This window comes from Gekko japonicus, unplaced genomic scaffold, assembly GCF_001447785.1.
Source record: "Gekko japonicus isolate JY-2015 unplaced genomic scaffold, Gekko_japonicus_V1.1 scaffold3869, whole genome shotgun sequence".
Classification (NCBI taxonomy): Eukaryota; Metazoa; Chordata; class Lepidosauria; order Squamata; family Gekkonidae; genus Gekko; species Gekko japonicus.
In genome coordinates, this window is record NW_015169901.1 from 36,124 (window position 1) to 53,395 (window position 17,272).

General features: G+C 51.4%; 1 protein-coding gene across 1 annotated transcript in view; it reads right to left on the reverse strand.

Annotated features, from left to right (window-relative positions):
- Positions 1–211: 211 nt before the first annotated feature.
- LOC107115738 (lysozyme C-like) overlaps positions 212–17,272 on the reverse strand; it is a 41,426-nt gene continuing 24,365 nt past the window's right edge. The window contains exons 2-5 of the mRNA XM_015417499.1: positions 16,838–17,005; positions 8,938–9,096; positions 6,159–6,237; positions 212–385 (exon numbers count right to left, since the gene is read on the reverse strand). Coding sequence (XP_015272985.1) covers positions 319–385; positions 6,159–6,237; positions 8,938–9,096; positions 16,838–16,976 — 444 coding nt within the window. The 5' untranslated portion in view covers positions 16,977–17,005 and the 3' untranslated portion in view covers positions 212–318. The remainder of the gene's footprint in view (positions 386–6,158; positions 6,238–8,937; positions 9,097–16,837; positions 17,006–17,272) is intronic.

A 17,272-nucleotide genomic window follows, 5' to 3' on the forward strand; every position in this document is an offset into this window, starting at 1 on the left:
CAGGAGATCTCCAGGTGCCACCTGGAGGATGGCAACCCGTGTCCCGTGCAAACATTCCCCGCGGCAGCAAATGTCAATCAGGACAGTTCTCCTTCCAGGACAATCCCCTTCCCCTTCCTTCCTTAATCCCCTTCGGAGGCCTAAGAAAGCACATTTTTTAAAAAAGATCCCTTCTAGGAAAGGAATTCCGTTTATTGAAATGGTTCTGCGGCTCCCATCGGGTTTGTTTGACTGTCAGGTCACGTCTAAAAGCAGCTGTCCGCGCCAGGCTCGGGGCTGGGAACCAAGAAGAGAAATCCCACTGCTGATCCTCTGGGCTTACACGTTGCAGGCATTGATCCAGTAATTCAGATTCCTGCCCCGGCAGTGGTCTCTCCAGCCCATCCTGAGAAAGGAAGAAAGAGAAATACGCACATTTTAGGCATTCCAACTGAAAAGTACGCAGACGGAGAGTGATTTCAGCAAAGCGTACTTCATTCGATCAGGAACAAGATGACTTCGTCCGGCTCGCAGGCCGGCTTATATTCCCTGAGAAACCGCCACCCAAAACACCCCCCCACTTCCCAATAGGTTATTTACAGTGGCCGAGAGTACCATTGGCTCTCGGCCAGGTACCTAGCCCCCTGATTGGAGCGGGCTAGGATCCGCATTGTCTATTGTCTCTTGGAGCGAAGCTCGACGTTAGTCTCTGGACTTGTCCGGACTTCTGGACTTGTCAGGACTGGATACATTACACCAACTAAAGAAGAAGAGATTGGATTTATACCCCGCCCTTCACTCAGGGTCTCAGAGCAGCTTACAAGTTACCTGCCTACCATTTTTCTTCTCACCTTGACACAGAGAGTACCCCATCTTTCTGTGTTATACCGCTGAGGACGCCAGTCACAGCTACTGGCAAAACGAGGTCTTACAATGCCGAGATCACAGCCACACAACCGGGAAAATCTACAGCAACTAATACATTCCTTCCCCTCCCCACAACAGACACCCTGTGAGGTAGGTGGGGCTGAGAGAGCTCCTTCGACAACTGTCCTTGAGAGACCAGCTCTGACAGGGCTATGGCTTTCCCAAGATCATCCAGCAGCTGCATGCGGAGGAGTGCGGAATCAAACCCGGTTCTCCCAGACTAGAGTCCGCGCACTGAACCACTACACCAAACTGGTTCTCTGAGTGAGCACTAGATCTCTGATTCCCTTCTCGCGGCACTAGATCCTTTTTCTGTCCTGTTTGCCTGAGACATCTGGCTCTCTCTACACAGCCAAATCATCTTCCTGCAGGGCCTTCTGTTTGGGGCATCGTGGCCCCGACTGCACCGGCTGGCCTGTCTTTAGGCAACGGGTGACGCTAGGTTGGCCTGATCCTGCCAGATCCTGGAAGCTAAGCAGGGTCGGCCCTGGATAGTTCTTGGAGAGCAGCAAGGAAGTTCAGGGATGCTATGCGGAGGCAGGCGACGGCAAACCACCCCTGCTCACCTCTTGCCTTAAAAACCGTATGGGGTTACCCCTGGGCTGGCAAAGACTAGACAGCACTTTCCACCATTTAAGCCCTGGCCTGGAGGGCCCAGGCGAGCCCGATCTCATCAGATCTCAGAAGCTAAGGAGGGTCGGCCCAGGTTAGTACTTGGACGGGAGACCACCAAGGGTTGCTATGCAGAGGCAGGCAATGGCAAAAACCACCTCTGTTTGCCCCTGACCTGACCTGGATGGCCCCGGCTAGCCCAATCTCATCAGATCTCAGAAGCCAAGGAGGGTCGGCCCAGGTTAGTACTTGGACGGGAGACCACCCAGGAAGCCCAGGGTTGCTGTGCAGAGGGAGGCAACAAGACTCCACCTTTGGCTGTCTCTTCCCTGACTTGGATGGACCAGGCTAGGCCGATCTTGTTAGATCTCGCAAGCTAAGCAGGCTCAGCCTTGGTTCGTATTTAGAAAGGAGGCCACCAAGGAAGTTGGGGTCGCTATGCAGAGGCAGGCAAGGGCAAAAACCACCTCTGTTTGCCCCTGACCTGACCTGGATAGCCCAAGCTAGCCCAATCTTATCAGATCTCAAAAGCTAAGCAGGGTCAGCCCTGGTTAGTAACCTGGATGGAAGACCACCAAGGGTTGCTATGCAGAGGCAGGCAATGGCAAACCACCTCTGTTCGTCTCTTGCCCCAAAATCCATACAGGGCTGCCATAAATTGGTTCTGACTGGACGATACTTTTCAACAGCAGCATATTACTTAAAATCTAGGGTTGCCAGCCTCCAGGTGGGACTGGGGATCCTCCAGAATGGCAGCTCATCTCCAGGCTACAGAGATCAGTTCCCCTGGAGGAAAATGGATGCTGTGGAGGGGGGACTCTGTGGCATGGTACCCCACTGAGGTCCCTGTCCTCCCCAGGCTCCACCCCCAAATCTCCAGGAGTTTCCCAACCTGGATCTGGCAACCCAGCTTCCCCACTGGTGGCCAAGGGGGACCTGGCAAACCTAGCCCTGGTTAGTACTTGGATGGGAGACCACCAAGGAAGTCCAGAGTTGCTATGCAGAGGCAGGCAAGGGCACACCAGCTCTGACTGTCTCTTGCCTTGAAAACCCTTCCGGGTTGCCATACGTCAGCTGCAACACGACAGCATTTTCCCACAAGCTGGAGTGGGGCTCTCCTTCTTTGGAGGTTTTCAGACAGAAGCTAGATGGCCACCTGACAGCATTGCGGATTCCGTGAACTCGGGCAGATCACGAGAGGGGAGGGCAGGAAGGGTTGCCTCAGGGCTTAGTTCTCGTGGCCCTTCCTTACACACCCAGGGAAATGCTTGACTGCCACTTTGGGGTCAGGAAGCAACTCGTCTCCAGGCCAGTTTGGCCGGGGATCCTGGAGGTTTTTTGCCATCTTCGGGGCAGGGAGCAGGGGTCACTGGGGGGCGTGTGGGGGGGGAGGTATTTGTGAATTTCCTGCATTGTGCAGGGGGCTGGACTAGATGACCCTGGAGGTCCCTTCCAACTCTATGATTCTAGGATTCTAGTTCCAGATTTCAGCACACAGCCCTCCTGTCTTCCGCCGTCCTCTGAAGTTGGCTCAATTTTCATGTTTGCTGCATCTATGACACTGTCTAACCATCTCATCCTTTGCCGTCCCCGTCTTCTTTGACCTTCAGTCTTTCCCAGCATCAGGGTCTTCTCCAGGGAGTGCTCCCTTCTCATTGGGTGGCCAAAGTATTTGAGCTTCAGTTTCATTATCTAGCCTTCCAGGGAACAGTCAGGGTTGATTTCTTTTAGGATTGACTGATTTGATCTCCTTGCAGTCCAAGGGACTCTCAAGAGTCTTCTCCAGCACCATACTTCAAAAGAATCTATTCTTCGGAAGATGGAATGCTGGCACTTAAAGCGAAGAACGGGTGGATGGTGACATGTCAGGATGGCATGGGATGGATGGCGCTGTGGCTCAGAGGTAGAGCCTCTGCTTAGCATGCGGACGGTCCCAGGTTCAATCCCTGGCACCTCCGGCAAAAAGGACCAGGTGGTACATAAGAACGTAAGAGAAGCCCATGCTGGATCAGGCCATTGGCCCATCCAGTCCAACACTCTGTGTCACACGGTGGTCAAAAATACCAGGGGCCATCAGGAGGTCCAGCAGTGGGGCCAGGACACTAGGAGCACTCCCACTCTTCCCCCCCCCAAGCACCAAGAACACAGAGCATCCCTTGCCCCAGACTGAAAGTTCCTATCTATACCTTGTGGCTAATAGCCACGGATGGACCTCTGCTCCGTATGTAGGTGATGTGAAAGACCTCCGCCTGAGACCCTGGAGAGCTACTGCCAGTCTGAACAGATGGATGATCTTGGTGGACCAAGGGTCTGATTTGGTCACTTTGGGGTCAGGAAGCAACTCTTCTCCAGGCCAGTTTGGCCGGGGATCCTGGAGGTTTTTTGCCATCTTCTGGGCATGGAACAGGGGTCACTGGGGGGGCATGTGTGTGGGGGTATTTGTGAATTTCCTGCATTGTGCAGGGGGCTGGACTAGATGACCCTGGAGGGCCCTTCCAACTCTATGATTCTAGGATTCCAGTTCCAGATTTCAGCACACAGCTGTTAAGGGATCCACACAATTGGTGCCGGTACATCTCCAAAAGATCGCTCCACTTGAGGACTAATGGGGGGGACAGCCAGTCACTAGTATCTCCCCTCCTGTGAGGTAGTATCTACCCCACACCGCCACACACACAAGGCTCCAAACTGGAAGATGGAATGCTGGCACTTAAAGCGGAGGACGGGTGAATGGAGACATGTCTGGATGGCATGGGATGGATGGCGCTTTGGCTCAGAGGTAGAGCCTCTGCTTAGCATGCGGACGGTCCCAGGTTCAATCCCTGGCACCTCTGGCAAAAAGGACCAGGCAGTACATAAGAACGTGAGAGAAGCCCAAGCTGGATCAGGCCAATGGCCCATCCAGTCCAACACTCTGTGTCACACGGTGGCCAAAAATACCAGGGGCCATCAGGAGGTCCAGCAGTGGGGCCAGGACACTAAGAGCACTCCTACTGTTGCCCCCCCCCCCAAGCACCAAGAAGACAGAGCATCATGTGCCCCAGAGAGTCCCTATCTATTTTTTTTGTTCAATTGCACAGTCGAGTCCTACTCTTCGCAACCCCATGGACCAGATCCCGCCAGGCCCTCCTGTCTTCCGCCATCCTCTGAAGTTTGCTCAATTCCATGTTCGTTGCATCTATGACACTGTCTAACCGTCTCATCCTTTGCCGTCCCCGTCTTCTTCGACCTTCAATCTTTCCCAGCATCAGGGTCTTCTCCAGTGAGTGGCCAAAGTATTTGAGCTTCAGTTTCATTATCTGGCCTTCCAGGGAACAGTCAGGGTTGATTTCTTTTAGGATTGACTGATTTGATCTTGCAGTCCAAGGGACTCTCAAGAGTCTTCTCCAGCACCACAGTTCAAAAGAATCTATTATTCGGCGCTCGGCCTTCCTTATAGTCCCACTCTCGCAGCCATATTGTGGCTAATAGCCACTGATGGACCTCTGCTCTGTATGTAGGTGATGTGAAAGACCTCTGCCTGAGATCCTGGAGAGCTACTGCCAGTCTGAACAGATGGATGATCATGGTGGACCAAGGGTATGAATCAGTATAATTATTTGTTTATTTCTATCCCAACCTCCCCACAGGTGGGCTCAGGGTGGGTTACAACATACAAAATACTAGTGTACGTCAATCATTTTAAAAACCATTCCAGATTCCCTAATAAACGAGACGGCGTTCCAAAAAACTCGTGAAGGCAGCTTCATGTATTCGTGGATGAGACAGGGAAGGCTAGGATGCAACTCACAGGCGAGGGCCGTGATACGACATGATAGTGGCTTATAAAATTAGGCATGGGGTGGAACGAGTTGACAAACAGGCATTTTTCTCCCTCTCCCAAGATGACGGAACTCGAGGGCATCCAATGAAGCTGATGGGCGGTAGGCTCAGGAGGGACAGAAGGAAATAGTAATTTACACAGAGAGTGATTAAAAGGATGTAGAAGAAGAAGAAGAGGAGATTGGATTTATACTCCACCCTTCACTCGGAGTCTCAGAGCGGCTTACAAACTCCTTTCCCTTCCCCTCCCCACCACAGACACCCTGTGAGGTAGGTGGGGCTGAGAGAGCTCTGACAGGAACTGCTCTTTTTCGAGAACAGCTGTGCCAGAACTGCGGCTTGCCCAAGGTCATCCAGCAGGTTCAAGTGGAGGAGCGGCGAATCAAACCTGGTTCTCCCAGATTAGAGTCCGTGCACTTAACCACTACACCAAACTGTAGTGATAGCCATGGGAATAAACAGCTTTAAAGGGGGATTAGATAGTTTCATGGAGGAGAAATCTATCAATGGCTACTAGCCATGGTGACTGCGGGGAACTTCCACATTCAGAGGTACTAATCCTCTGAATCCAAGAGCCAGGAGGCAACATCAGGGGAAGGCCTTGGCCGCTATGCTCTGTTGTTGGCCCTCCAGAGGAACTGGTTGGCCACTGTGTGAGACAGGATGCTCGGCCTCTATGCCCTCTTGTTGGCCCTCCAGAGGAACTGGTTGGCCACTGTGTGGGACAGTATGCTGGACTAGATGGACCACTGCTCTGATCCAGCAGGGCTCTTCTGATGTTCTTAAGGCTGTGGGAAAGCAAACTTGCCCCCCCTTACCAGGCATCCAAACCTTCTGAGTCCAGCACAACTTTCTTGATACAATCGATGTCATCAGTGATGTCATCAGTGAGCAAATCTAGTGGGGACAGAGAAAATATCAAGGTTAAGAACTGGACACTGGAGTAAAAACAAATAAACGGGAATCTTGGGGGCACTTAAAGATGAATAGGTTTTTATTCCAGAAGAAAATAATTCATGGGGGGAAATCTGGGGACTTTTATGCAACCACAACCTAGCCCTTCAGATAGGGTTGCCAGCTCTCGGTTGGGAAATACCTGGAGATTTTTGGGGTGGAGCCTGAGGAGGGAGGGGTTTAGGGAGGGGAGGGACTTCAGTGGGGTAGGACACCGTCAAGTCCACCTTCCAAAGTGGCCATTTTCTCCAAGCGAACTGACCTCTGTCGCCCTGGAGGATAGAGGTAATAGTGGGAGATCCCCAGCCACCACCTGGAGATTGGCAACCCTGCCTTCTGATGCCACAAGACCCCTGGGTGTTTGTTTTCTTGGCTACCGAAACAACATGGCCGCCCCTCTGGAAGGTTGCACTGTCATGAACTAAAGAGATTGGTTGCTGGAGGCGATGGCGATGAATCCTCTTGCGAGGACTGGCTGATCGGCCCTGATGTCACAAGAGGGCGGATGGGTTGTGATTGGCTGAAAGAGCCTGATAACAAAGTCTCTGGCGGCCATTGGAGGCATTGCTACCCATTACATGTTACAATGGGTTAGATCCAGATTAAAGGACGGGAGTCTATTGTCGTGTTTCTCGTACACATCGCCTTGCTTTTACGCCATCAGCTTCTACCTTTGTAATCCACTCCCTGCTCTGTCAACCAATCCTCCTTTCTCACAGGAAGGAAAGAAGGCTACTTCTAAGATAGTGCCAACAGAGGCATATGTATAATCGGAAAACAAGTTTTTCTTTCTCAAAAATTTTAATGTTACACCTGTGTATTGGTCTAAATAACTAATCGGTTAAAGCTCAGACACTTGACTGACTTAAACCTCTTTAACCAGGTGACAGCCACTAACTAAGTGTGGCTGCCTCATTTCAGCCCATTATCAGGAGACTTAGGGCTCAAACAAATGAGCTGTCTGCCTCAGTTTGCCCCAGGTATGGAGGGAAGGGAGAAAGGATTTAACCCTTCACCTTCACTATTCAAAACTGACTCCCCTGCTCTTGGGGTTGCCAAATGGATTTTGGCCGGGAGCGGGGGGCTCCCGGCCGGCGTCTAAATCGTGCGCGCGCACTGCGTGCGCATCACCCGGAAGTGACGTCGCACGCTGGGGGCGGGGCCACGCCATTTGAGGGGAAAACGAGTTTTCCCCTCAAATGGCGTGTCCCCCCCCAGCGTACGACGTCACTTCCGGGTGACGCGCACACGGGGTGGGGTTTCCCCCGGGCCCGATTCCGCGCGGGGTGGAAATCGGGCCTTGAAAGCGGGGGGAAATCCGCCCCCTCGGGGGGATTTGGGAACTCTACCTGCTCTGTTGTTAGCACTTTAAAAGAGGGAAGACTAGTCCTTTGACATTAATTTCCTCCCCATGAATATGCTAGTAAAACAAAGAGCCCCAGTTTTTGTTAGAGTGAGGGACAGCATGCCTGGGCATGGGGGGAGGGGGGCGCTACATCACTCTAAGTGTGTACAGATGTTATCTTTTTAATGGGATGCCCTCTGTCCCCTTCTCTCTCTCTCTCTCTCTCCCCCTTTGTCCTCTCCCTCTCTCAACATGGCCTTCCATGGAGACACATGTCTCCGCAGGTCTCTCCTGTGGAGACAATGCCCTCATACTCCCACACAGGGGAGGACAGGGTATAAATCAATAAATCAAATCAAATCATACAGGATGCTGGACGAGCTGGCCATTTGTGATAGAAAAGGCACTATTTCGATTAGGCTCTTTTCTCTCCTTTTCACTGCAACATGAATGTGAACTAGATCGACTTGAACGGATGTAAGTTTCCCTTTTTTGCAGTATACTTCTTGGGAGATTTATTTACTGCACTCAGTACCACACTTCTAGGACTCTGCTATATTAACCAAGTATCTCAAGTTTCAAATAGTGAAATTGAGTGGGGGTTGAAGGATTAAACCTCCCCTCTCTTCTCCGCACAACCCAGGACAAATTGAGGCTGCAATTTGCATTGAATGGACTGAACACTTGAGGTGTGCATTGAATGGACTGAGGTGTGAAGCATCATATTCTAGAGCAGGGGTGTCAAACATGCGGCCAGGGGGCTGGAACCGGCCCATCCAGGGCTCTTATCCAGCCCGCAAGCAACTGGTGAGAGAGAGAGGGAAGGTAGGAAACTGATTGGGGGGGGGGCATCTGGGAGCGCACGGAGAGATGTTTGTGGTCGAAGCTGTCAAGAAATGAAAAGAAATGGCTAGGGGGTGGATATGGTATTCCTTGGGGGAAATCTAGTCTTGCATATGATTTAATCAATTCCTTTCGTTTGTATTTTGAGTAAAATATAATATTGTTAACCGGGCTTGCCTGTGTCATTTATAAAGTTTATATCTCCAGTACCTGGCATTTCATTTTATGGCATACACGGCCCGGCCTGACAAAGTAACTTTTATGTCAGATCTGGCCCTCACAACAAATAAGTTTGACACCTCTGTTCTAGAGAATGAAGCCCCACGGGTGGAGGACCCACACAGGTTGTCCCAGTCAATTGCCTATCACTGGACTGGCAGGCTAGACTTCAGGATTGCTGTGCCCAGTGGGATGGGTTCAGGTAACTGCAGCTGTCTGCTGGCAGAAATGCATACCACGGCACGATATATCACACAGGTCCTTTGTGGTACTGTGGTGGTCAGAACACCAGAGACGACTGTTGATCTGGAAGATGCCGTATTCAGAACTGCCATCTGAATTGTGTGTCACTTTAGCTGTATCAAAGTCACTCGCAAAGTATGCCAGGCAGATCCCTAAGGGGAGAGATCAGTCCCACAGGTTAAATGTACATGCTAGAGCAGGGTTCCCCAACATGGTGCCCACCAGCACTTCTCCTGGTGCCTGCTGTACCTTTCAGAAAGTGGGTGGGGCCTTTGTAAGGTTCAGATTGTTATTGGCTGCTCTCATTCAAACAAAAGGGGTTTTCTCAGCTACAATAACAGCCGTACCCACTGGAGGATCAAGGTTTTTCTCCCTTCAGGCTTTCCTTCTTTTTACGCCCCAGTCTCTTTCTCCCTTTCTGCCTCTCCCTGGCTTTCCTTTGTTTCTTATTATTCCCTGTTCTCTTTCTACCTCCCCCTTCCCCTTTGGGCTTGCCTTCATTTCTCTCTTTCTCACACACACACACACTTTTGTGATTGTTTTGCAAAGCAAGGAAGGCAATATAGGCTGTGGCCTCCTGTGGCAGCCATTTTGGGTTAGGCTGCAGCCTCCTGTGGCAGCCATTTTGAGTTTGGCTCCACATCCCGTGGCAGCCATTTTGGGGGGTGGGGCTCACCACCCCTGTAAAAAATCCAAAGTTGCCCACAGGCTCAAAAGTGTTGGGGACTCCTATGCTAGAGCTCAGAACTGATTTCAGTGAGAAGATGAACAACAGAATATGCCAGCTATGAGATATGTCCCGCATAAAATGCTTCGTGACACATGATGAACACATGAAGCGGCCTTCTACTGAATCAGACCCTCGGTCCATCAAAGTCAGTATTGTCTACTCAGACTGGCAGCAGCTCTCCAGGGTCTCACATACCCCTAGTATCTGATCCTTTTACCTGGAGATGCCAGGGATTGAACCAGGGATCTTCTGCAAATCAGCAGATGCTCTTCCACTGAGCCACACATCTCCCATTGATCCAGTTTGCCCAAGTCCAGATTTATAAACAGTAGCAATTGGGCAGCTGGAATTTTTTTCAGGCGCATAGGACTGAAGTATACGGTACAAAGAGGAACCAGGACTGGAATTTGGGTTTGGAGAGGGCTCTTTGGATTTGTGGGTTATGTTCTGGATTCAGCATGCAAAAGCAGAATTTCTGACAGCACATGGGGGAGGAAGAACTGCATGCACAGAGGTAGGGCTGCCAAGTCCCCCCGGGGGTGGGGAAACCCCCGCCCCAGAGGCCCGTTCCCCAGCGCCAGCAGATCGGGCCCCGAGGAGAACCCCACCCCGGCGTGCGCGTCACCAGGAAGTGATGTTATGACGCCGGGCACGCTGGGGGCAGGGCCACGACCGAGGGGTTTCCCCTCGGATTGCCGTGGCCCCGCCCCCAGTGTGCCCGGTGTCATAATGTCACTTCCTGGTGCGGCACGCGCGCACCGGGATCCACCCGGGAGTCCCCCACTGCGGAGGTAAGTAACACTTGGCAACCCTACACAGAGGGGGGGGAACTGCCCCGAATAAACCCCTCATGATTCTTAATCTCTGTCTGACAAAACGTTTCTGCCCTTGTGATTGCCTAGGGCAGGGTTCCCCAAACTTCTTGAGCCTGCAAGCACCTTTGGAATTCTGATACAGGGTGGCAAGCACAGCCACAAAATGGCTGCCACAGGAGGTGGTGGCCAGCCTCAAAATGGCTGCCGCAGCTTACCCTCAGTCACACAGTGAAGATCCTTGTGCTGTGGTGGCAGCAGCTGCCAAAAGCAAATACGCACAGCCAAGCAGATCTCCAGAGGCTATCAGAAGCCTTTTTGGGCAAAAGCCCCACTTGGACCCCACCCATTTCCTAAAAACATTTGGTGGGCACCAGGAAAGGTGTCAGTGGGCACCATGATGCCCATTAGAGTCGCCATTCCCCAGTTTCAAGTGGGGGATGCCCTGGTTTTGGGGGCTTCCGCCTACCAGTGGCCAGCCGGCCAGTGGGGAAAAACCCGCCCCTAAACAGCAATGTCACCATGCAACATCCCCGACATGCTGACACACAGAAGTGACATCACCGTGTCAGGGACACTGTGCGGCAATGCTCCAGGTTTGGGGCAAAACTCTATGGTTTGATGCCGATTTTACCACAGAGTTTTGCCCAAAAACGAGAGCTGCCGATTTTACCACAAAGTTTTGCCCAAAAATGAGTGTGTTGCCGTGTGACATCACTGACGCTATGATGTCACTCCTGTGTGATGTCAGCGTGTCGCATCGCTCCACCCCACTCCCGGAAATTTCCCTCCCACCCCCCGCCAGCACGGACATCAGACCTGGCAACCCCAGTGCCCATAGGAACTGTGTTGGAGACCCCTAGCCTAGAGAAATAAGTTATAATAACATTTTTTAAAAAAATGTTGATTGTTCCCAGATTTTCTCTGCCTGGAGTTTGGACGGTATTGTTGAGGCAAATGGGTGGATAAAAAATACAAACAGGACCAGAGGTGAGGAAAATCTCAAATCCTACCCTGTATAACCAAAAGCAATTCTTTCCAGCTTTCCTTTGACGAGGGGGAGCTTTACTGCAAGGTACACTTTAATTCCTGCCAAAAATACCCTCCTGTGGCAGATCTCCCACAGGTTGCACCGATGTTGTCAGAGCACTTCTTTATGCGAATGCCATCTTCCGCATCTTTCGCATTTTGCCACAGCTCTGCACGTTTCCCTGCGTTACAATATCTACTTGTGTGTTCTGGCAGCGTGGCGAGCGAGCAAACATCCTTCTATTGCTTTGAATTACATGTTCCCTTGGTAAAACTAAAAGCATCAATATGCTTCAAGCAACCAAGGAGTTGTAATAAAAAGCCAATAGCCTGGGGGGGCGGGGATTTGGGAAATCTCTTCCCTCCCCCCGAAATCTGCCCCTCCAGCTTCAATGGCCTTGAGCAAATTCATTCCCTTCTGCGTTTTTCCCCTTTCCCCGTCAATTGACACTTAGGTATTCTCGACATACCCTCACTTCTGCAATATTTTCAATCTTCATCAGGCCATTTAAAATCTTTTCTTCTTCTTCTTTTGGTTCATTTATAAGGTCACATTTTCCTTGCATCTGAGCAGTCTCAAAACCTGGCCTGCAACTTTCATGATCCACACAGGAGACAGCCAGTGTACTACTAGATAGGGGGATACTGTATTCTCCCTAAAGCTTAGCTTTATTTGTTGGTGTTCTCCATGCATCTCACGTTTGTTCTCTTGGTGATCTTTACAACGCAGTTGTTCAGATTCGAATTGTTATCACCAGATTGCCAAGCAGAGAGGAGAATTGATGCTGGAAGATGTCGAAAGAGAAGGGCTAAACACTCCCTCCAGAGGGAGGTTACAAGACAGATAGATAGACGGGCAAACTCTGAGCATCTTTCCTGTTAACTCTTCTGCCTCTGTCCCTTTGATGTGTAGACTGATACTCTCAGGGAATTGCTTCCTTCTTTCCATTCTCCCTTCTCTCTCACACTCACACAAAGAAGGAGCATGCTTCTCTCCATCTTTGGCACCATGGATGCAGATGCATTCTGCATCCGCATACATACAGCTAGTTAGACTAGATCCTACCCCTATCTCTCAACCTGCACTATCTAGAATGTGGTTTCTTGAATTAAGGATTATTAGCTTGAAACTGACAAGTGGCCCTTCTGTAACTTTGCTAGCACATACAGAACAAAGAAGCTAGTGCTGTGTGTGGCCCTTGTGCACTCTCCTAAATAAGACAGAAATTACTGGCTTAGTATACCAGTGAATCTAACAGAAGAGAGAGTCACTCACGTAAGGCCACCTATGGCACAATCCTAAACAGAGTTATGCCATTCTAAGTCCGTTGACCTCAGTCAGTTTGGCGTAGTGGTTAAATGCGCGGACTCTAATCTGGGAGAACCGGGTTTGATTCCCCACTCCTCCCCTTGCACCTGGCTGGATGGCCCTCGGGCAAGCCGTAGTTCTGATAAGATCTGTTCTTGAAAAAAGAGCAGTTTCTGTCAAGAGCTCTCTCAGTCCCACCTACTTCACAGGGTGTCTGTTGTGGGGAGGGGGAGGGAAAGGAATTTGTAAGCCGCCCTGAGACTCCTTTTGGTAGTGAAGGGCGGGGTATAAATCTAATCTCTTCTTCTTCTTTTACCTCACAGGGTGTCTGTTGTGGGGAGGGGGAGGGAAAGGCGTTTGTAAGCCGCTCTGAGACACCTTTGGGTAGTGAAGGGCGGGGTATAAATCCAATCTCTTCTTCTTCTTCTTTTTCCTCACAGGGTGTCTGTTGCGGGGAGGGGAAGGGAAAGGAGTTTGTGAGCCGCTCTGAGACACCTTTTGGTAGTGAAGGGCAGGGTATAAATCCAATCTCTTCTTCTTCTTCTACCTCACAGGGTGTCTGTTGTGGGGAGGGGGAGGGAAAGGAGATTGTCAGCCGCTCTGAGACACCTTTGGGTAGTGAAGGGCGGGGTATAAATCCAATCTTTTCTCCCTTTCCCTTAATACTAGGATGGGTGGGCACCCGATGGGATTGTTTGGTAAATAGGTTCTGGACGATAAAAAGGAAGTACTTTTGTACTCAACGAGTAATCGAACCGTGGAATTCACTGCCAGAATTGCAACTGGCCTCCGGACGACGGAGACCGGCTGCCCTGGAGAAAATGGCTGGTTTAGAAGACGGACTCTATGGCATTACACCCATCTGAGGTCCCTCCCCTCGCCAAACCCCGCCCTCCCCAAATATCCAGGAATTTCCCAACCCAGAGTTGGCAACCCTGCTGCCCGTGGAAGTAGTGATGGCCACAAGCACAGACAGCTTTAAAAGAGGGTTAGACGGATCCATCAATGGCTACTAGCCATGGTGAATTAAGGGAACCTCCATATTCAGAGGCAGCAAACCTGAATATCAGCGCTGGGAGGCAGCTTCAGGAATGGGCCTCAGCCTCTGTGCCCTGATTGTTTGGGCTCTCCAGGGCAACTGGTTGGCGGCTGCGTGAAACAGCATGCTGGACTACTTGGACCACTGGCCTGATCCAGCAGGGCTCTACTTATGTTCTTTCACTCTTTACTAGCTTCCCGTGTCCAGGGATCATTTCGTAGAAAAAGCGGTGCAGGTGCTCATTAGCATCACTTATTAGCATAGCTTATTTGCATATGCGAATGTCTTATTTGCATACTGGAAGTGTGTCAGAAGGCAACACCCACCACTCAGGCTCCACTGGACTATTTCGGATTGCTAGCTATTGGGGGGGGCGTGCAGATCTGCCCTAGCAGAGGAGGGAGAGCTTATACCCGAATAAAACTTGGTCTTAACGGTGCCACTGGACTGTTTTCGTTTGCTAGCTATGGGGAGGGGGGGAATGACCTGGAGACCTCCCGAAATGGGCGGGAGAACTCCCAGAATAGGCGGGAGAAGTTGATTTTCGAGAGGGCAGTATGTCAGCTATGCTGCCATGGGGGTTGGGATGCTCAGTCAAAGTCTGTGTAAATTGCGTTCGCGTTCCTATCTATGCTTTGTGCCGAAACGCTTATCTATAATGAAGTGCAGGTGGGAGTGTGTGTTGTCTGCCTTTCCAGGCAGCCGTGGGAGCCGGACAGTTCTGAGCTTCGCCTAGAAACAGTTTGCTGGTTTTAGCCCCTGTGCGGGAGGGTGCCTAATTGGCCAGCGCAGTGGGGGGGGGGTGCATACGAATGCCCTATATCTTATTATGTCCAAGGGACAACTGCCATTCTTAACAGTGACTACGTTAATGCATCTATAGCTCTTCAATAAAAGTATAACCTTTCTTGAAAGTGTGTACTCCGTTGTTGGCTGTGGGTTCTGACACCTCACATAGGAGGGAGAGGTTGTACCTGAAGCCGGCCGGGGGGGGGGGCACCTCTGCAACTTACCTGGCTGTTTATTTCTCCTCATGGCCCGACTGAGGGCTGCTGGAAGCAGGGGGTGGGGCTTGTCACATGTTCCCGCCCCCTGGGCTCCTTAATGCCGGAGCTCCGCTCCTGTGCGCTCCCACAGGAAATGACCCCTGCATCTTTCCTCCCCTGCCATTTTCTCACCAGAAAAAGCCATAAGAGGCTGTTGCTCCTGCTGGGGAAAAACTTACTGGCTCCCCTGTTTCTCCCTCCCCCCCACCCCGCCACCAAGTCACAGCCAACTTCTACAGACCCCCGTAGGGTTTCTATTGCAAGAAGGAACAGGGGTGCTTTGCCATGGCCTGCCTCTGTGTTGCAACCCTGGGCTTCCTTGGTGGTCTCCCACCCAGGGCTTTTTTTTTTCCCCTGGCGGAATGCGCCGGAACGTTGTTCCAGAACCTCTAAGACAAAATCCTCTTTAAAAATGTTTAAAAGTTCATGAGTTTTCAGTATGCGGACTGAAAGCTTCGTTTCCCTCTTGAGGGTTCTGGCATCTCTTCCCCCACCCCCCAAAAAAGCCCTGCTCCCATCCATGTGCTAACTAAGGCTGACCCCTGCATAGCTTCTGAGATCTGACAAGATTCGGTCTAGCTTGGACCAGGGCTATTTTTGGGCAGGAACGCACAGGAACGGAGTTCGGGCTGGCTCCTGAGTTGGCCACGCCCAGTAGGAACTCATGAGCATAATAGGCCACACCCAACAGCAGAAACGCATTAGGATTGGCTACATTAGGGGTGTGTGGCCTAACGTGCAAAGGAGTTCCTGCTACAAAAAAAGCCCTGGGTTTTGACAAGGTAAACAGAATAAGAAGCAAAAGGTGGGCGTGGTTGGATGACCACACTTCTGGTGACATGGGGGTGTGGCCTAATATGCTAATGTGCTTTGCTGTTGGGGGTGTGGCCTACTATGCTAATGAGTTTCTGCTGGTGGGTGTGGCCTGTTATGCTAATGAGTTCCTGCTGGGCTTTTTCTACAAAAAAAAGCCCTGGCCTGGACCATCCAGGTCAAGGCATCTCTCCCCTAGTGGGTGGCAACAGCAGTTCGGAGTGGCTTTTCCCAGCAAGAAAATGGCAGCGAAGGAAACCATTCTCCCCCTTGATAAGGAATCCTGGCTGCTGAATTTGGAAAAGGGGGGGAAAGCCGTATAACACAAGCAAGGAAGAAACCATCACGTGTAGTTATAGCCATTGGCTGCTAGGTAGTACATCGACACATGAAGCTGCCTTGTACTGAATCAGACCTTTAGTCCATCAAAGTCAGTGATGTCTACGGAAAGCCGGTTTGGTGTAGTGGTTAGAAAGCGCGGACTCTAATCTGGGAGAACCAGGTTCGATGCCCCGCTCCTCCACATGCAGCTGCTGGTGTGACCTTGGGTCAGTCACAAGTTCTTTCAGAGCTGTTCTCTCAAGGGCAGTCCTTATAAGAGCTCTCTCAGCCCCACCTACTTCACACGGTGTCTGTTGTAGGGAGGGGAAAGGGAAGGAGATCGTAAGCCGCTCTGAGACTCCTTCGGGTAGTGAAGGGCGGGGTGTAAATCTAATCTCTACTTCTTCGACTACTCAGATGGGCAGCAGCTTTCCAGTGTCTCAGGCAGAGGCCTTTCACATCACCTACTGGCTGGTCCTTTTAACTGGAGATGTGGGGGACCGAACCTGGGACCTTCTGCATGCAAAGCAGAGGCTCTTCCACTGAACCTGAGCCCCTCCCATGGACTCTCACGTACAGTTTTGTACACATGAAGCACCGTTTTCCGCAACCAGACAGAGAACCTGGCTATATAAAAAAACTCGCCATCTGGAGCTTCATTCATTTCTGCTTCCACCTCCTCTTGTTCTGTGGAAGCCTCACACGGGCTGCTCGGGCCAGTTCGAATTAAGCCGGTTTCCTACCCACACAGACCAACAAACAGACTGACCCCCCTCCAGAGGTGTGCCACTCACAGTCAGCCAAGCTGTAGCCCTGGAACCCTTCCAATCCCGAATGTTCCAGCCTCAAGACCAGCTCGCAGCGACTGAAGATCTTGCCCCGGGCTTTGACAAGAAGACAGGCGATCACGGGCAGCAGCGGAAGAACTTTCATCTCTGCCCCGAGGCCTGCTCTTGCTGTCCCTGTCACAAAGAAATAGGAAGAGGGGAACTTTTCAGGTTGATTATGTCTGCCGGGCGGGGGCACTCAGAGGCCAGCCAAGGATTGACAGATACGTCTTGTCGAGGAAAAGGTTATCGTGGTAGAGCAGGGGTCCCCACGTGGTGCCCAGGGCTGGCTCACCCGCTAGGCGAACTAGGCATTCGCCTAGAGTGTAGGGCCCTGGATGGGGTGGCGGGCACTGGATGGGGCGGCGATCTCCCCCTCCCCGCCGTGAAGAGCTGCCGCAG